At 37.2% G+C, this 20,597-nt stretch overlaps 3 protein-coding genes across 9 annotated transcripts in view; all 3 read right to left on the bottom strand.

Moving 5' to 3' along the window:
• The window catches only part of LOC116841284 (G-protein coupled receptor Mth2-like), a 16,433-nt gene extending 4,809 nt beyond the window's left edge, over window positions 1–11,624 (bottom strand). Inside the window, exons 1-3 of one of the 5 annotated variants that reach the window (XM_032809037.1) lie at window positions 11,478–11,624; window positions 4,927–5,950; window positions 1,340–1,418 (exon numbers count right to left, since the gene is read on the bottom strand). In XM_032809037.1, the coding sequence (XP_032664928.1) occupies window positions 1,340–1,418; window positions 4,927–5,845 (998 nt within the window). In that variant the 5' untranslated portion in view covers window positions 5,846–5,950; window positions 11,478–11,624. Of the gene's footprint in view, window positions 1–1,339; window positions 1,419–4,926; window positions 7,088–8,589; window positions 8,616–11,452 lie in introns of those variants that run through there. The other 4 variants (XM_032809038.1, XM_032809035.1, XM_032809036.1 and 1 more) reach the window with 4 other exon arrangements.
• Window positions 10,210–15,572, bottom strand: LOC116841285. 2 transcript variants are annotated; one of them, XM_032809040.1, is made up of 5 exons: window positions 15,275–15,572; window positions 11,891–11,966; window positions 11,654–11,816; window positions 10,431–10,518; window positions 10,210–10,353 (listed from the first exon to the last, which is right to left on the bottom strand). In XM_032809040.1, exons 1-5 carry the CDS (start codon window positions 15,552–15,554, stop codon window positions 10,343–10,345), a joined length of 618 nt encoding a protein of 205 aa, XP_032664931.1. In that variant the 5' UTR covers window positions 15,555–15,572; the 3' UTR covers window positions 10,210–10,342. The 2 variants fall into 2 exon arrangements, with proteins under 2 accessions (XP_032664931.1, XP_032664932.1); XM_032809041.1 differs by having other exon boundaries at window positions 10,431–10,515.
• LOC116841286 lies at window positions 15,566–16,415 on the bottom strand. 2 transcript variants are annotated; one of them, XM_032809042.1, is made up of 2 exons: window positions 16,350–16,415; window positions 15,566–15,915 (listed from the first exon to the last, which is right to left on the bottom strand). In XM_032809042.1, exon 2 carries the CDS (start codon window positions 15,891–15,893, stop codon window positions 15,576–15,578), a length of 318 nt encoding a protein of 105 aa, XP_032664933.1. In that variant the 5' UTR covers window positions 15,894–15,915; window positions 16,350–16,415; the 3' UTR covers window positions 15,566–15,575. The 2 variants fall into 2 exon arrangements, with proteins under 2 accessions (XP_032664933.1, XP_032664934.1); XM_032809043.1 differs by lacking the exon at window positions 16,350–16,415 and adding an exon at window positions 15,975–16,089 and having other exon boundaries at window positions 15,636–15,915.
• Window positions 16,416–20,597: the final 4,182 nt, after the last annotated feature.

Genomic DNA, 20,597 nt, shown 5'->3' with positions numbered 1-20,597 from the left:
ATATATATATATATATATATATATATATATATATATATATATTTATAATAAAGATAAAGCGTTTTGAAGAAAGAGAGAAAGTCATCTTACATCGCTAGCAAACGCCTAAGTAGTTTGTGTCTCAATGAGAACTGAGTAGTTTGTGATCGAATGAGAAAAGAGACCGGACAGAGACAGAACAGAAAATTAAGGTTCAATCAATTTTCAATTTAGCTACAACAGGCGTATACTATTAATTGTAATTTATTGCACGACTTCGTTACTCTTCACAATGAAACTCGAAGATTACGAGTTTCACGTAGATGAAATCTAATCCGACAGGAAGCGACATTCCTATTTTCATTAATGCGTAACCTAAGAACTGTTCGCACAAAATATTTAGATTAAAAAAAATTTAGATTAGTAGAATATTATACATATAATAAAGTGACATATATATATATATATATATATATATATATATATATATATATATATAATAGGCCGTCATCGTGCCTCTTTCATTTACATTCGGATTAACGAACGTTTAGCAGCTATTGCTTCAACCAAATGCGCGCGTGTGTGTGTATGCGTGGCATTCGCGCCGAAATTCGTCGCTTTGAAGTTGCATTAAGAATACACAGGCGGAAATTTGAACGAGATGATATCCGATCGGGACGTTTCCTATCACATATCAATACCTGTTAGCGATATAGCCTTTGACTTTTGCCGTTACAGCGAATATTGCCTCTGCCAAAATTGCTGCTCCGACCGGCCGGCGTGAGGAGATCGAAATTAACTCGGACTATGTTTGCGGCGCATACGCGCGCCGGTCACGTACCGGATATTAATTCGCGCCATGTTGCTATCAATTTCTCCCTGATGTTTGTCAATTATCAAATTTCTCTCCCACAGAAGCGCGCCGGCTCGAGTGGCGCCTGTGAAAATATTTGGTGAATTGATTAACTCATTTCGACCTCGGACCATTTCGACCTGTTACGAATGCTTTATTTTCGTTAACGCGTAATTAATGTCACGCGATAGAATTATTTGATATCATTTTCATCTGATATTACTTCCATAAATAAAGAATAACTGTCCTTACTGTTCTTAAAAGATCGATAAGTTGACCGTTTACCTTATTCGAAAGACGGAAGTTATCTCACGGGGTGACTGGTATTCAAATTTCTGATACAACACGTTCTATCATTTTAGTATTCAGTTTCAAGGCGTTTTAGAAATACTGCGAAGGTCACATATTCACACATATACATCACGATCACCGTGATTCGACTGCTTAAATACAACTCGATGAAATTGCGAGATGAAGTATATAGCTCGAGGGTATTTTGTCACTTACCCGAACGTCCACCAAATATTGAAGCACATCACGTTCAGCCAGAAGAAGGTTGCCTGGAACGAGAGGTAAATGACGAAGGCTGAAACAGGCAAATAAATAGCGTCTCAAAATCAAGCTACATTATACAAGTGCAAGGAAGCCTTGCTGTTATTATTCGACCGTGAAAACTACACTGAATATTCTTCCTCTGTATCGAAAACTCGTGGGAAATGGTCGCGATAAATATATATAAACAAGTGCGTGCTTACATCAAATGAAAAGAAATCTTTCATTAGAGATACATGTATCTTGCAAAGTTTCGATAAGAAAAAGAAGAATCTATGTTGATGCATTTATGTCCAAAGATTTGTCGTTTTCCTATTAAATTCTCCGGCAAAATTTGGATATTAGGAGGAAAATAAGAAAGTCCTCGTTAGATGTCTGAAAGAATACCGAGTCGATGTTACCATTTTACTTGTACCCCTTATTAATTCCTAGAAATTGGATAATTTCGTGTTCTATTTCACTTGACAAACACGACAAACCTTTCGCACCAACCTAACACATTTCTGTACGGCACGCACTCGAAACTGAAATTTTATCTATTACTTATTCCAGTACTATTCTAAATTTCTTGGAGTGAAATCTTATTTCAAATGAATAAAAAGTGGTAGTATTTTCATTCAAAACGATAATGAAAATATTGCCATTCGAAATAGCAAGATTGAGTGTTCTATTCGAACTTTAAGTGGATTGTAACTTCACACGAGCGAGTGTTTCAATCGATTAAAATGAATACCTAAACAAGAAATGTATAAAATTATATATAAATTATGCATAATTATATATAGGATGTTTCCTAAGTACATTAGGATTCATAAATGCCTTTACACTTCCGGTATCTGGAGAATTGAAATTTTTTGATCTGGCGCATCTTTTCTCAGTAATCGTGAATCGTGATTGTTAGTTACTGAAAGAACCAATGACTAGCAGTCATGCTTCATGCTTACTGAAAAACGATGCGCCAGATCGAAAAAGTTCAATTCTCCAGATACCGAAAGTATAAAAGTATTAATGTATTCTAGTGTACACGTCAAAAATACAGATGATTCTTCTCATCAAAATTAAAAAAAAAAACATTCTTATAAACATATGTCCTAAAATGTTTTGTTTTTAAGATATATCCAGTAAACATGATAATGTCAAATAACATTTTAGTGACGCATTACTGTCATTTCTAACATCAATAATACGTTATTGATACGTTATTTGACGTCCTGCTACTTGAATATTACTCGAAAGGAGTAACTGAACAGTAAACTTATTTTTTTACGAATAAAAGGACAACGTTGAAACACAAAAATTCAAATTTTCTTATTTTTTATATAAGTAAAGAAAAGTAATATTTTATTTATTCAATTTTATTCTGTCAAAGATGAAACACATTTTCTTCGATAATGGTGTGTGTTAGCGAATTTTGAGAAAAATATCTTTTTTGTGTACAAATGTCTGAGGATTCTGAAAATAAGGCCGTATACGCTCTATCTGTGAGAATTAAAAAAAGGTATGCAAAATAAGAGTAACCACCCCTAATTTTCAACCTTTATTTTCTGGAGATCATCTTAAAGTATGATCCACTATTAATTCCAGACGTTAAAAAAAACAAAATTAAACATTTTTACGTTTGACCGTTGTCTTTTTATCTGCAAAAAAGTCTTTCTCAACCAACTTTTCCGAGATGTGTATCAGCCAACTCTTCCGGGAAGTGTATCTCAGAAATGAAACATTTCAGAACATATGAATCTTTTTTCTTACCTTAATGTAAAGAATCACCTCCTGCATTTTCTGTATGTACTTGGAAAACACCTTGTATGTCCCATGTACAAATTTTGTCTCTGTATGGTTATATATTAATCATGAAAGCTCCTTTACTTTCGTGGAATGTTTTCTTTCTTTCAAGCTTACAGAAAATTCTAACTATATACAAGAAAATGTTTCAATCGATCAGAATGAATACATCTCTGTGACGGTGAAATAACATTAGACTCACTCTTGAATTTCGAGAAAATACTCGACTCTACTCAACTCCACGCGACAATTCAGGATGGAGAATTCACTCCATTTCAGTGAAAAACTCGTATCAGAGTGATTCTGCGCTCATTCTGCTTTTCAAATAAAATCCTACTCCAAGAAATTTAAAGAATGCTATTCTAAAACCCTAATTATTAGGTGTACATCTTTGCTTCCACCGTTTTCCTATAGATGGCTTTAGCGGTAAGTGGTGGTCGAAATAAATAGATCATAGACGTCATACAATAAACTTGGGCATCTATCAACATAACCCCATAGAAACATTAGTCGATTTGTGTCTGCATCATAAATTTATTCTCGATTGAAAATGTCAGTTCACGAAGCAAATTCTCGTCATTTGAGGGAAGTTTTAATTTTCTGCTTCAATATGAAGAAATCTGCGGCTGAGGCTTATCGAATGCTCTCAAATACTTATGGTGAGGCCGCTATTAGTGAAAGAACGTGTCGTGAGTGGTTTCAACGCTTCAAGAACGGTGATTTTGACATCAAAGACCGGCATAGCGGTGGAAGAGAGAAGGTTTTCGAAGATGCAGAATCGGAGACATTACTTGATCAAGGCTCGTGTCAAAATCAAGAAGAATTGGCACGATCATTGGAAATGACTCAACAAGCCATTTCAAAACGCCTCAAAGCCATGGGAATGATTCAGAAGCAAGGAAATTGGGTGCCGTACGAATTGAAGCCGAGAGATGTTGGACGGCGTTTGTTTGCTTGTGAACAGCTACTTGAAAGGCAAAGACGGAAGGGATTTCTGCATCGCATTGTGACTGGGAACGAAAAATGGGTTCATTACGATAATCCCAAGCGCAGAAAATCATGGGGAGTTCCCGGCCATGCTTCCACGTCGACGGCCAAACCGAATATTCATGGCTCCAAGGTGTAGTGTATAACCAGCTCGGCGTAGTGTATTATGAGCTGTGTAAACCGACTGAAACAATCACAGGTGATCGGTATCGAACGCAATTAATGCATTGAAAGACAAACGGCCGCAATACAACGAGAGACACGATAAAGTGATTTTGCAGCATGACAATGCTCGACCCCATGTTACGAAAGTGGTCAAGACATACTTGGAAACGTTGAAATGGGAAGTCCTACCCCACCTATCGTATTCTGCAGACGTTGCTCCCTCTGACTATCACTTGTTTTGATCAATAGCACACGGCCAGACTGACCAGCACTTCCGGTCTTATGAAGAAGTAAAAAATTGGATCGATTCATGGATCGCCTCAAAAGATGACCAGTTTTTTCGACGCGGGATTCGTATGCTGTCCGAAAGATGGGAGAAAGTAGTGGCCAGCGATGGACAATACTTTAAATCATAAATGTATAACCAGTTTTTTACAATAAAGCGTCGAATTTCGGAAAAAAAAACGGCGGAAGCAAAGTTGTACACCTAATAATTCCTCAGTCATCAGAGAGTAATATACGACGAAGCAAGAGCGAAAATACAGTCGAGCACAAAGGATATACACGTCAGTTGTATCGATCGATTATACGGTCTGTTCAAGCTGTACCCGATCCAGTGCAGACTGCATTCGACACATCGTTAGGCAATATCAGCTGGAACGGCACGAGGAATATGTACGCGATGAATAACGAGCTAACGTATCCGCGAAGTATGTAGCCATGCATATTCCAGAGCTCCGGTAGTATGGTGTACACCACGAAGGTCAACAGCAGGAACGGCAAGGACACTATGATACTGATGGGTATACCGATGAAATCCACGCCATCGATGGTCGGACCATTGAAGCACAAGGTCGGTTCGTATTTGCTCTTGTTCATGACGGCGAAGCAATAAATTGCCGGATCGATGAATTTGTTCACTTTCGTTTGGTATAAAGAACCGTTGGTCAGAATTATGTACTCGTCGGTGGGATATAAGGAGGCATCAAGCGCGAAGCGTGGTACACTGGTACATGGATCTGACACGAACAATGGAAAAACCTCGTCCACCTTCTTGCCTATCTCGTGTATCTCCGGAAAATCATATTCATTGTCATCAGGCGTGCATATATTTTCGATCATACGATAGCCGAGTTCACAACAAATTGGTATACAGACTGTGTCATTGCAGATCTTGGAATTTGTTTTGTTCGAATTTCTTCGTGGGCGAAGCTGCGACGTGGTAGAGTTGCCTTCGTTGTTGGTGTCTATGAAATTGTTGCGAAGCTCGACCGGCATATTCTGACTGCCCTTCTTATTGAGATTCTTCATGTAATTGTGGTAAAACTCATGCTGTACCGAGTCCTCGTCATCCCTTGTGGAATTCTCGTCGTGGTTCCACGTGAGGCTGACGTGGTTGACGTGAGGCTCATGGTGCATCGTGTCATCCTGCAGCTTGTCTTCATGAGTGGAATTGCTCTGATTTTCCGCCGCGTAGGCGACCACCAGTAGAAGCGCGTACCACACGATGGGATTTAGCCGACACATCCTCGGTCTTCTACCGCGTACGCGTCAAGGAAGATACTGAATTGAGTTGGCTTCTTTCTACAATAGTCTCCGCGAAATGTCCATTGACCACAGCGATAACGCGAACTAAGAAAACGAGGATGTGTATGAAACTGTCTATGATTTGGCGGCGACCTTCTCGTCTCGAAGAGCATAATCGCTTTCGCAGCAAGCGCGCGAAAGTGCACTAATAAGACACCTCGATAATGCAGGTCTTGGCTCGATCTCTAACAATGTGATAGGGGGAGACATTAATCCCTTTGTGAATCTCATGACCTGATGATGACTATGGTCTGGTTATGACTTTAGGGAATGCATGGTGCAGCGTAGCGAGTATTCGCTTCGGCTGCTTTAATTGTTAAGAGCCTTCAGCGCTCCCGCAGACATGCATTTTCCTTTTATACACATGCAACTGATGGGATGAGTCATTACGCCCGACTGTCGAAGAAATTTCATTCTACCGTCTACTTCAATGTGATCTATTTTAGAGGGAATCCGAAGATAAGATCAATTGAAGTGAAGAGACGATTGATCCGACTAAGCCTGCCGTCGATTTTCGTCGAATTCGCGCAAGTTTCAACCAAAGTGTGGAGCGTTTGAAAAGCCTTATATAAAATGTGTTTTTCATATTAGTATTACTTTCTATGTTAGATGAATGCTAAAGGCACTATATCGAAAGGAATATACGAAAAGGAAGTATTTTGCGCGGAGAGAATTTTATAATAAAAATAGCTATTCAGGATTCTATAACAGAAGAATTTCTAATTTTCTATTAAATAAATAATTTTAATTAAATTTGAGATCAATTTTCTGCAGTAATTATCTTTTCATCTGGGAAAAAGTTCATATATAATTATCTATGAATTTTATCCATATATGTGACCTTATGTATGGATATATCTAATTATATATGTCCATACATACAAAAACACTATTGAATGAAAAAAGGAAAACATAATTTAATTCGATTAAACGTCGATTATAATTAAACGTCGATTATAATATTCTCTCCATATAGTAGAAAGAAAAGCGAAAATGTGCTTCAATTAAATCACACAGATATTAATCGTATGATCGACACTGTATCATACAAGTATTAGTTATATAAAATATGATTAATTATGCGATCTAAACATGCATTCTGCGCATTTTCTACTATTAGAAAATAGAATTATAGTAATGGATTATCAACAAATAATGCAATATATATACTAATATATATATGCAATATATATGTATATTTATTATAGTATAGTGTTATATTTATATATATTAGTATATATATTGCTTTATTTGTTTTATATATAAACAGGTTGCCCCGCCACTACCGCATTATCTTTTAAGGGCGAATTCCTAAGGTAATTTGAATAAAAAAATCCTAGTGCAAAACTGGCGAGGCTATAATACTTTTCAAATTATAAACGATTAAAATTGACCAATTATACTGGCCAAAATATGCGCGCTCAGATGTGGTACAACATAAAATGATACCGGTGCATGCACATGTCGTCCCTTTTACAAATATTGATACGAAAGTTCCATACATATAACAACATATGTAATAATAATCTGACTTTTCTATCAATTAAATAAACGTATCGCAAATAATAACAATTTCGTCAAAATGTTATGAATAAAATATCACACAATACATTTATGAGAATCAAATATTCAAAGCTGAACAAATATTCAAATAAGAAATAAAAAGTGATCTCAGGATATTATGGTAGATGCAATAGTTTTCAATTCATCTTGCACGAGAATATATCAGAATAGAAAGGTCATATTGAACATTTTTCATGATTTTGTGGACAAATTTTTTTTTACACGTTTCTTTTCAATTAAATTAAATTTAATTAGTTCAATTTTGTTTCACACGCGGAATCATTATCTTATTATTTGAATAAAGCTTTATTTCTTTCACTATTCAAATGCATTTTTCTCTAAAACCACTTGCTTTCGAAGATGAGCAAGAATATCTTTTTTAGAAAACATTTGAGAAATAAAAGAAAGTATCTAAAAATAAAAAAAAAATTCTACTAAATTCATAGTTTAGAAATTTAGAGATGGTTTGCTTCTTGACTTTCCGATATAATATCAAAAATATATTAAACCAACTAGTGAATTCTAATTTATAAACACACAAGGTGTCCCAGACTCTTCTCCACAACTTTTGTGAGTTATTACAAAAATAATACCCACAAAAGTTGCAGAGAAGAGCCTAAGACACTTTGTGTATATATATAATTTCCAATAATTTACCCCTTCACTTGGACTACTTACACGTTTAGTATGTCCCGGATTTGGAAGAATAAGAAATCTGAACATTTTATCATATGCAAAAGAAACCGAGATGTTGTTGAAGCAGTTTAGAAATTGATCACTCTAAGCGTGAAGCGATCTCCGCGAGATTTCTAACCACGTTCCATCCTGTGACGCGATCGGTGTGTAATACGGCTGTTTGTAATACGATTATAAATATACTTATATAACAAACTTATATAACAAACTCTGCAACAATACGATCTAGAGAAACGGCAAGAAAAACCGTCACATTTCAGATAACTGAATAGCTCGGTGCATAGAGGGTTAATTGCGCTTAATTGCATTAATTGCGCTGCAGCGACGGTCTCTCGTCGCGTTCTTAGCAATTATCACGATCCTTTTCGCGTTAACGGCGCAGTAAACAATTAGAAGGCAGAAGAAGTCGCACACTGTAGATATACCGATTGCGATGCAGCCATCGTATGAGAGCTAATTCTGCGGCGTCAGTTGCACGTCAGCATGACGTACGCCACCGACAGGCAGCCGACATATTCGCGCAGTGTCAGGCCGTGTATATTCCTCATCTCAGCAGCCAGTAGACGACGAACGTGGAGGAATGGTACCGAGGTGATCATTCCGTACGAGTAGACGATCTCGTTGTCCTCATCGGATATGCCTCTTCGCAGAAAAAGGCCAGATATTACGGGTAATCGTAGTTCCGTACTCTCGTCAGGCAGTACTGAGCGTAGTTCAGGAGACAATTCTCGTTTATCGCCTCGGGGCAATACACGGAGCCGTTCGACAAGATACTTTTACTCGTCCTCGTACAGATGCAGATTCAGACCGTACCGGTTGCCTCCGACACACGGGTTCCAATAAATAGCCAAAGCTTAGAGTAATTTGCAACTTACGTTTTAAACATATTTTATGATTTATGTTACGTTAAGTTTTTACGGTTATATATATATATATATATATATATTTATTTATTGATTGCTAAAGTAAAAAAAGAGCATCCGGATATTTTTTTACGTATGTGCGGAGTCGATCAAGAGTGTCATTCTGTGCGTATATTATTTTATTTCCACGTATAATGTATATCATTTTTAGCATACGATGCCTCGCTTTTGATGTTATCAAACAAGAATAGTCATAGAAAGAACACAGGAACCTTAACCATCCTTTTTAAGATTTTTAGATCACAAACCATAGAAAGTCTAGTGCAGAAGGTGGAAGTATCTCTATATCACAGTATGATTATTATTATTATTCGTAGACATAAAATTTCTTAAAAATAGCTTACAAGATCAATACACTTTCCTGATTTTTATATTTCCCCTAATTTTAAGTTTTTCTAAATTTGTATACCAGTATTGGTATCAATATTTTTTTTCTGATATCATGAATGATATCAATACTCTTGATTAGATACCTGGTTCAATATGAGTGTCGACATTTTCGTGGTATCACAATATCCCTGGTCGTTGTAACTCATGTATTCCGAATTAATGTCACTTGATATGAAAAATTTGCTGCGAATGTGAGATACGTGAGAACTTATGGGAATAAGTTTTTTGCGTTACGTAATAATTTAGTCATGATCAAATATAAGCGATTATGCAAGCACGTAATTTTGAATGAGCTTCTCTCGAGTTCCGGGATCCAATTATTTCTGGTAAGTTTTAACCGATCAGCGACGTGAGTTAAGTGCCTCTTTGGCTTCTCCGATGTATTCTATCATATTTTTAAGTCTCACTAATGAAGATTCATTTCTCAGTGAATAGAAAATTACTGATGAAACGTTATTGCAACAATACCCATTGGTGTACAACGTTTTAAAAATGTAGTTTTTTATGCTGTATCGATATCATTACAAATGACCTTGCTACTTTGATATTTCTAGAACTTTTTACAATATTCAACAAAATCATATTACTATTCAGCAGTATCTTTGGGATATTTTTAAAATATGAAGCAGAAATGCTTGAAAGATACAAGTAAAATCCATATTTCAAGGTAGAGAGACGCCCCGTAATGATAATAATATAATATACACAATCGATTTAATTACTTTGTTAATCTAAACCGTTAATTCCACCACCGTTAGTGTGTGAACCGACAAACCAAATGCCCCCTCGAGCGAGCCGGGGGGCGGTGTGATGGCGGATGGTGGAAACTAATCCGTGTTATCAAAGAGAGATGCACGCGTACCTGCTACGGCATCTCTGTGAATGAAAAATATAGTTAGTTACAAAGGAAAGCACGTCTAATTACGAATAAAAAATGTGAGGTTGAAATGAACCTGAACGGGAAGTGACTTTTTCTGCCTCCCCCTTCCTCTGCCCCAAAAGGTATCGTGTGCCCGTACACAGGAAAATATCATTCTGCTGCTAAAGAAAGTGATTATATAGTTTATTTTCCTTCTATTGAGTTACGATTATCTTCAGCAAAGAATATTTTCTTAATAACGTGCTAATTAAAATATATTTGAAGGCCTTTACATACTAACTATGACATTATTCTAGAAGTATCAAAATGATGATTAAAATTTCGAACTGAGTCATTTATCACATCAGTAGAGTGTTGTTTTGCTTTTGAATGCTTCTCTACTGATCATTTCGCAGGTTGTACTCGGATTTCTGAATTCCGATGCGCATACTGCGATTAATGGTTGTGCTTTAATCACCGTTTTCTAGACGAATTGCACGTGAATTGCCATAATTTTGCAATAAATTGCAATAAATTTTATCATTTTGATACTTTTGGAATAGTTCCTTGAAAGTAACTAAATCTTTAAAGTAATTAAAACATAATATAGAGTAATAGACAAAATACCAAATTTCTAAAATTCTAATAAATTCACAGATGTAAACTTTACTCTCAGCACTTATGAAAGCATTCTTTATTGATTGATACCAAAATTCATTTATTTGACTCTGGACTAAGGAGAACGGCTTCTTATCAATAAAATACTCCTAGACAGCACAATGTCCAAAATCGAATCATAAGACGTCTTTAAGACATCCTCAAAACATCTTTAAGACAAGTTTATAAAGTATTGTCTTAAAGATGTCCTAAAAACGTCTTATGATTCGATTTTGGACATTTGACTGTCCGGGACTCATTACTCTTAAAATATATTTATCATAAATTTAATAAAAGTTTATTGTCATGCACTCAAAAGAAGAATTCATTCTTTTGACAAGAATATTATAAAACTTTATTGAAGAAAAAGTTGATTCGACTATTAGAACTAAGAATGTGTTTTGAGTGAATTTGATGCTTATGAAATGAACGTATGAAAAATTTTGCGGATATACAAACTTTGGAAATACTTGAAACAAATCACCTTTGAATTATAATATGTCACTGAACGATAATAAAAGCCGACACCTCGCAACTTTACGACTTCTTCGCACGAAGTGCGAGAGCGGAACGAGCGCGAGAAAACGCGGATTCTCGCGCGAGCAGCGATGCGAGACTGCGGAACGAGTCATCATTGACGACACTAGGAAAGTAGCCTACCTGCTGCGGATGTTTATGTAGCTCGGAAAGAAATGCGGCTTGGCCAATAATCTTTTCGAGATGGCTTCGCCAAACCGACAACCATGTAATTTTAGACGTCTCGGCATTTGGATATCCAATGCTCGAGTGAAAAGCCATTTCGGTCTCGAGAGCACGATGAAACCTGAGAATAGATTTACGGTATGGATAAGAACGATAGAAGACGAGCTTCAGGAGGACGTCAAGCTTGGTGTGTACCGTCGAAAGACTCGAACTCGATATCTCCGGAAGCGATTAATCGATGTCGCACAAGCGGAGAAAATCTCATTAAACCCTGAAACAGAAATTGCAATCTGATGCATCATCAAAGGAAATAGAAAATAGAATAAAAAAATACTCAATTGAAAGCTGAAAGTGTATTGAGAGAAACGAATATGATAAAACGTTCAATAACCGGTATTCTTAGTTTTTGGCACTTTTACAGATTAAATTTGATCGGATATTAAGGCCTATTTAACACTGAAGTTAATAAATAATTAATAAATCTCCACGCACATATCTTAACCACTTCGCTTGTCAAGAAAATCAGCATCAACCGATCCAAAAATGGGAAGATCTAAATGCTGTTTGATTTTTATAAAAGTCAGTACTAAAGTACTTTTCGAGTCGCTGAATACAAATTTGAGATCAAAATTTGAATGTTCAAATTAATGTCAGATTCAAAATCAGCGACCCTAAAAACTTTCAAGTACCAAATTCCATACAAATCAAGTCACTTTTCGCCGCTTCTCACTTTGGTCCGCTATATTAAATCCGTCATCTTGAATATCGAAATTTGAAACTATGATTCGAAATCAGTGACCCTAAAAACCCCCGAGTACCGAGTTTCATTCAAATCAAGTCATTTTTCCATTTGGTTCGCCATATTGGATCCGCTATCTTGAATTTGACAAAACTAACCTCAGATTCGAAAGCAGCGACACCAAAAACTCTCAAATACCAAGTTTCATCATAATCAAGTCACCTTTCGCATCTTGATCTGCTATATTGAATCCACCATTTTAAATTTTCAAATTTATTGTTCAGATTCGAAATCAGCGATCCCAAAAACCCCTAGATACTGAGTTTTATGAAAATCTTGCTAACGGGAAAAAAAATAAAATGAAGTGCATATTAGTGCGTCAACGTCATTTTTATTACATCCTTTATTTGACGCAAAAGTGCGCGTCAATGCCAGCGAAGTGGTTAATATTTACTATAATAGCTGGCACTCTCGGTTTTTAGTACTTTTGCGGATTGGATTTTATAAGGCGATATGAGGATTAAAAAAAAGAATCACTAAATAAATAATGAATCTCCATGCACGTATCTTAATATTCAGTAAAACCTGCGCAAAAGTGCCGAGAAGTGGCAGGCGCCGCAATAAGTGCCGACGTTGGACGTTTATCTTGTTTTTATCCCACCCTATATGTACCGTTCCTCCCAGCATAAAAGCAAGCAGCTGATATGCGAAAACCGATATCTCACACATGTTTAGTGGTTGTAAGATCATTAACATTTGTTTTACGAGAAATCGTAGATAGGGTTTGCTCAAGCGGTACCGGCTAGGATATCCTAGTTCCAACTTTCCTTGTAACGAAACGAATTTCCTTGGTCGTATTGATCGTATTTCACGGAATCGCCATTCCTACATGTTGGTGCGGATCGAATGCTAAGGATTAAATCGTATCAGGAAGTGCAAACGTTTGAATTATTCGTAATCGCTGCGATATCAGAATTACGCGCTCGACAAAACTTTCCGCTGATTCACGCAACGCGGCATTTATGTGTTACGCAATAAGTAAATTAGGTGTTAGTTGCTAGTTGTTGCGCAAATTAATGCGCATAAAAATGCTCATAAGTATATTTATTTACATAGAAATAAGTTGATATGAAATTATTTCTTTCGTTACTGGTTGAAATAACTCGTTATAAAAATCATAAATTTTAAAAATTATATATAATTATTTTCTTTACCGCAGAATAACACGTTAATATTACTAAAACATTAACTTAAGATAGTAACTCCCTGGGAAAAAGAGGATACGGATTTTATCCATATATGGCTATATATATAATCATATAATAATTATACAGGGTGTTTTAGATCACCTTCATAATCTCTTGTGAGGACGTAGAACGGATTGAGATGAACACAAAAGTTCCATACCATTTTCCAATATTCGCAATAAATCTCAATATTAATTTAAAAAATTGATGAATAATCGCGTGCGATATGGTAAATGAGCTACAGTGGCGCCGTCTGCCGTCGTATACTTATATATTAAGTCAAACTGAATAAAAAAGTCCTACCATTTTGCAAATGATTACATAGATTTTTAGATATTTATTAAGGAAAATTTGTACATTATGATACACAATCATGTAACAATGCACTCTGCACTGCATGAGACATGAGGTGCCTCTGCAGTTCATGTCTCTGTTATAATGTTTCTAGGTTATGATAAACATCGCTGCCATCTTCAGCAACATAATTAGAAGCGTCTAGAACGTAATGTTGATGCAGTATTCAGGGTTGAGTAGTAACTTTAAAAAAAGTTAATAGTTAAGTTAGAAGTTAAAAAGTTAGTAATTTTTAACTCTACTTAATTAAATCTAGTGGCACATAGAAACACTTAAGCAGTAAGACGTAAGCAGTAAGGAAATTGACCAATCACAACCAATTATTCTCTTTACGGTCGAAAAATAATTAACTTTGATTGGTCAATTTGCTTAATATACCTTCATTATTTCACATAAATTTAAGCTAAATTTAAAAACGAATTATGAAATAAAAAAAAAAAATATATATATATATATATATATATATATATATATATATATATATATATATATAGTTTTAGATAATTAAGTTTTCTGTAAGTATAACTTCTAACTCTTTTTTTTAACTTTTAAACTGTTAACTGAGTTAGTATTTTATTTGAATAACTTTTAACGTAAACCTAATTATTTTATAGCGAACTAACTTTTAACTTAACTCAGTTAAAAACCAAAATTAACTTACTCAACCCTGGTAGTATTTTTGTACTATATATGTGGCCGGCTCGTAAATTTTGCAGATATTTTGGCACCTTTTAGAACGCTTTTGCTTCATTTACTCATTAGTAGAAGAGCAGAAATAACGAAGAAGAGCGAAGTGCTGTTGTACGTAGTGATAACCACTACCTCCTCCCTGCAGTCTTCTCCCTCTTTAATTAACTCTTTAATTAAATACGTGCAACGTCATTCGCCTTCGTATGTAGACATTCCCCCGAGATTATATTCCCCTAGCTTAACATTTTATATCGGAAAAACAAGATATAGAATTACATGGTATGCGGGTTTAATATAAAAAGAGTAATGACACTATATTAACTTTGATTTCATGAAACCATTTAACGCGATGATTTTAACGCGCTCTCACGAGACGCGACTGTTAGTCCGCCCCGTATTGTTCTCCGAAGCAATAACATCGCCAGATCTATTTCTTCTTCAGCGACTCGTAACTCTCATCCGTAAAGTTCACCGTCTCAACCCGCGGGGCGAATTTCCACCGCGAATTCGCTGAAAAAACTGAAGCGAAAGACAAAAGTGGCTGCTTACCCATGCCGATGCACAGGTCGTACGGCGATATGCAGAGGTAGTTGGCCAAACTCAAGAAGACGTACGCGATGATGAGGCAGATGACGTAGCACATGAGCATTTTGCCGTGAAGGTCCCTCAGCTCGGGAATGATGGCGTACATCAAGAAGGAGGCGATGAGAAACCGAATGGAAATGATCATGCCCAGCTTCTGGATTTTTGTGCTCTGCTGCTCGTCCGTTTGCACGGGCTTTATGTTCGGTGTGAGGCAGACGAGAATGCTGACTTTGTCGAGATTCATCCTCCAGTCAAAACAGTAGTCTCACGGCTGCAGGAGTCCCATCTGCAGAGAGTTCGCGAGAAGGTTGCCGTCCGCCTGAAGGGTAACATTCTCTTCACCGTTATTCTCGTTGAAAGCTAACAACTGATCGGAACAGAGCTTCCCGCCTCTATCAGAACAAAGTGCTCTCTCAGCTCGTCGATGTCTCGGGTCTCCTTGGCCAGTTGTTCCTTGGTCAGTCGCAAAGCCGGTGTTTTGGCGGCGGGCGAGCCGGTGGCAGCGGGATCTTCCCGCAGTATCTTTCCGCACAACGGTTTGTTGCCGAGATCTTTGCGGATGACCTTGTTGCTGCGGCAACATTTACTGATGTATTTTCTGTAACCTGCAAATGCAGCCATAAGTGAGATTGCTGTCGGTCTAGCGCAAGTCGGCGGGGTAAACCTCGCCGTCGTAGGTGAAGTCGCCATCGCCGTTTTCCAGGAGCACGCTGAGCGACACCGAGCATCGTGGATCGTCGCGCAGCGGTCCATCGGCGGCTGCAACGGCAGACACGACGGCGGTGATGGCGATTAAAGCGTCGTCTACAATATGCGGAGTAAGTTTGGAGTAAAAAGTAAGCCGTAAGAATTAACCAATCATAGACGATTATTTTTATAATAATCGACTACAATTGGCCAATTCTTACGACCTACTTCTTACTCCAAGCTTACTCCGCATATTGTAGACGACGTTTAATAGATCACACACGGCGAAGAGGACCGTTGAATTGAAAGCGGAGCGGACAAATGCGCCGAAGAGCGTAAACTATCAGCTGACTTCGACGATCACCCGCGACGGCTCCGCTCCGCCCGCATCTGCGTCGGCGGTTGCGCGGCGCCGCGACGCTTTCGTCGATTGCACGCCTCGCTCGCTCGCTCGTCGTGGATGACGTTTAAGAAGAACCTCGCTCTTCGCCACACTTTATCGGCATTTATGTAAACGACGACGGGGAGAGGCGATTGGCTTTTTTAGCGCCTCGAAATATGATCTCGATCGATCAATCGGAAGGAGAGGACGAAGGCTTGAGGGTTCTCAAGACTCGTCTACAAACTCGTGAAGTAAGCTGAGCGAATGAAGATTATACTGAGGAGAGTTCGGATAAAACGGATCAATTCTTTGGGAATTGGTTGCGTTAATTGCAATCGAATCAAATTAAATAAAAATTAGACCTGTTACACAAAACAACAATCTAAACTGAATGACTAGAACTTTTAACTAATAAATTTGGTCAAAAGTAAAAATGAGTAGAAACTGAAATTTAGTTATATGGATGCTACAAGTGTATTTTCAGCTAACAATAAAGATTGATCTAATTGTATGATATAAATAATTTCACCCAGAGGATGGAAGGTAAAGTAAGTCAGACGATAAGTACATTGAACTAATAATTGGACGTTTGCAAGATTTGTTTAGCTAGAAGAAATCATTGTAATAGGTTTCTTAAGATTGTCGAATAAGTTATAATATACAGAATTCGGTTACACGACTTAAGAGCCATCGACAGGTTGCGGTAGATATCTCGTTCGCTCGCAGAAAAATTCTCGTTGCAGAGAAATATAAATAGCAAATTAGACTTCCTCGCTTGAAGCCTAATGCGTCAGTAGGTATAATACCGGGGTTGTAACCAACGGTCCTCAGAAGGGGGTGCGGGGGAGAGAGGTACCAATAGCGCCGATGGATGACGTCACATGGGGTGGGGGTACTGAGGGCGCGGGGGATGACGTCACGCGAGAAAGGGGAAGTTACCAACAGTCGGTAATTTTTTACCGACATATTTTTTACTAATATTTTTACCGGCAAATTTATTAACATAATTTTTACCGACATATTTTTTAATATAATTTTTACCGACGTAATTTTCTTTATTGACATAATCGATCGTTTATTTTTACCGACATATTTTTTATCGACATATTTATTAATATAATTTTTACCGGCATATTTTTTAACATAATTTTTTTACCGACATAATTGATCACTTTTATCGATTCTGCGATCCACTCCTCTCCGCGTTTTGCACACGGTAGATTTTTAACGGCCTTTTCCCCTCTCCGGCTCGTGCCATCCGTCCGCGCTTCCGTATTATAGAATATCCTCGACTATTCCAAAAAGTTCGAGAGACATTTTGAGGAGGACAAATCTTTTTATGTAGTACAGTTAATCCCCTCCGAAATTATGCAGCCCCAATAAAAATTTATCTTTAAACATACACTATCGTATACTTTCGATCTATCGTGTACCTACGATATATCAGCGATATATCTATGAGATACGAAATTATCGCATATCTACCTACGTAGATTTTTTCAAAGATTGGGTGGAGGAAAAGAGGAAGTAAAAGAGAGAAGAGACATTAATATATTTTAAAAAATATTTATTTTGTTTAATAAAGATTTCCGGCAATTTTCTCCGGCACTGAGACCACCATTTGAATATTTTTAATACATTCTGTAAAGCGCAATGCTTAATATGATCATTAGATCGTAAAGTGTTGGTTGCATACAGTTTGCCCAAGAAAATTATGTCCTCGTAATCCGCGTCCAAGGTCTCGATGATCAGGTTACTTTTCACATTGTCATCCAGAAGATTCGTCAACCATTCTCGCTTTTCACATTCCTTTACGTATACGAGTCTGGGGGCAACGTCTTCATGTTCCATATCGAATGTTTTGCCAACCACAGCTGCCGTAATCAAATGCTTAGCTCTGTTGTATGCAACAATCCCGTTATCCCATCGTAGTCCATGACGATTAGCCACCAACCAGTATGCTCTCGATTTGTCGAATCTTGTTAGAAGATGCCATGGTATGGGACTAGTAAAGATATAATGGGAGAGAACAGATCCATTCCTAAGTATCGCTACTTCCTTTACAATAAATCTTTTCCCAACGACGAATCCTTGCAAGTCCACAAATGTTGGTACGACCATAATGATGTGCTCTTCGATACGTTCGGGATAAAAATGTCGTATATAGCTTTTTGATTTTTGTTATTATTCTTATCTCATATATATACTTTCCAGTGTTAGTTGATTTTGCGCACTAAGTTGGTTAGTCGACTGTATTCAACTACACGATCATGCAGGATCAAATAGTATACGGTTGTATTCACTGGTATATTCTCTCTACACTCAAATTCTATCACATCTACAATGGCACTCTTAACAGATTCGTTTCGACGCGAACAGTCGATAACCACGAAAGGACTATGTTTCAGAAAGTCGATAGTGTTAACCATACCTCAGCATTGTTGTATCCATAATACGATTTGCGGAAAGGACTATACATATCATAAAATATTGCATATCTGTTTCTTACAAAATCTAAATTTATGTCATCGTATAGATAACACTCTGAATTTAGATAGAGATTCAAATTGCAGTTGTCGAATTGAGTTATATTTTCCGACATGACATTTTTTTCGACTAGTCTGCAAGGCAAAGATAATATATCGCGGTTTTTCCAAATTAGTGGCTGGTTTGACGGTCCACAGATGTTTGGTCGTACTTTGGAGCAGAGGAAATTCATACAGATCCCATGAGCGGAAACTCATACTCAGATATCGATCATTCTCCAAAGTTCTCAGCAGGGCAAGTTTATTGATATCATTCAACATTACATGAGGCATTCGCTATTGTATTTTGAATATCTCGCTCTTAGGTTGCAACGCTGAAGATCCAAATAGACTGTTGTTGTCACTGCGAGACCGTAATAAAATTAATTCGTGACGCGCGTTAATTACTACACGTTTGTAGTCTTGATAGAATCCTAGCAGCATGCTAAGCAGTACGCAAATGTTGAAGTATCCATCTGCCGAAACAGCGTCAGTCGTATCCCACGCAGTATTCTTCATGATAGCATTTTTGTCTAAAGATAATGATACATAGTTTTTGAGCGTGGAAGTTATTCCCACATTTCTATTACGATCATTCTCGCAACGAAACATCAGGAATTTAAATAGGTTTGCCAAGTCGTCTTAATAAATCACAGATTTTCAAAGGTGAAATTAATTCGAATTATAAATTGCTTTCTCACACTTTCACGAGAGGCAATATTCTTCGATGCTCACCATACGCCAGCCATAAACCAACTCCAATTACGATATTAGATGCATCCAATACGACAGCAGCTTACTGAACGCTTAGTGAACTTTTACATCCGATTGGCATATTTCTTTAGATCTAAAAATATATACCAATCAGATGAAAGAGCTCAGTGAACGCTCAATGAGCGGTAGTACTGAATGCACTCATTCGTTTACAATTATGTAATGACTGTTTTCCAATGAATACTGTATCACACAAAGCTATTTTATTGGTTACTTGTTATCACAGAAGATATCTTTAATAATGTGTAGTAAATAAAATGGCTATATGTAATAAGTCTTCTACAATAGGCAATAAAGCCAAAATTCGATCGGATGCACTAGTGCGCCCTCTTTCTTCTGCTACTAAAGCCAGCGGAACACGATGCTTGTTTCGATGCTGGTTGCTTGCTGGATGAAAATATTCTGTTTTGGTTGGTGCATTTCCATCCATCTTTAGAAATGCACCAATCAGATATCTTCTCGCGATATCAACTTATTCACAAAGACCGACTTAGCACTTTCCGTGCAATCACACACTTTCGTTGATATTTTGTAATCAATTCTTTACTAACTATTGTTAAATCTGTAAAGCGATAAAAAATTGTCCTGTACTGTTTAACGTACAAGCGAGTGTTGTACTATTAGTGTTGTGCCGCCAGATACACTGTATAAAGTGAAAAATAAAAAGAGATCAACGTACAATAATACAAAATTTAACTTTGACTGCAAAATTACATTACGGCAATAACATATTATAGGCTACCGACCACGATGATTCTGCACCAAAGGAATTCTCTCCTCGCATTATACATTAGGAGAATTGGTCGAATTCTTGTCGGACGATTTCTTTGCGCGCCAGTTCTGTATGTAGGGGATGATCTTCTCCTGAAGTGTCACTCCCGTTGGGATGTTGCGCGGAGTACTTTTGCTGTTGCAACCA

Source organism: Odontomachus brunneus, unplaced genomic scaffold, assembly GCF_010583005.1.
Source record: "Odontomachus brunneus isolate Ranch 3 - 2012 unplaced genomic scaffold, Obru_v1 Obru_scaffold_015, whole genome shotgun sequence".
Lineage (NCBI taxonomy): Eukaryota > Metazoa > Arthropoda > Insecta > Hymenoptera > Formicidae > Odontomachus > Odontomachus brunneus.
Note: the sequence above shows the minus strand (reverse complement) of the source record. Positions and strands in the feature narration are given on the sequence as shown.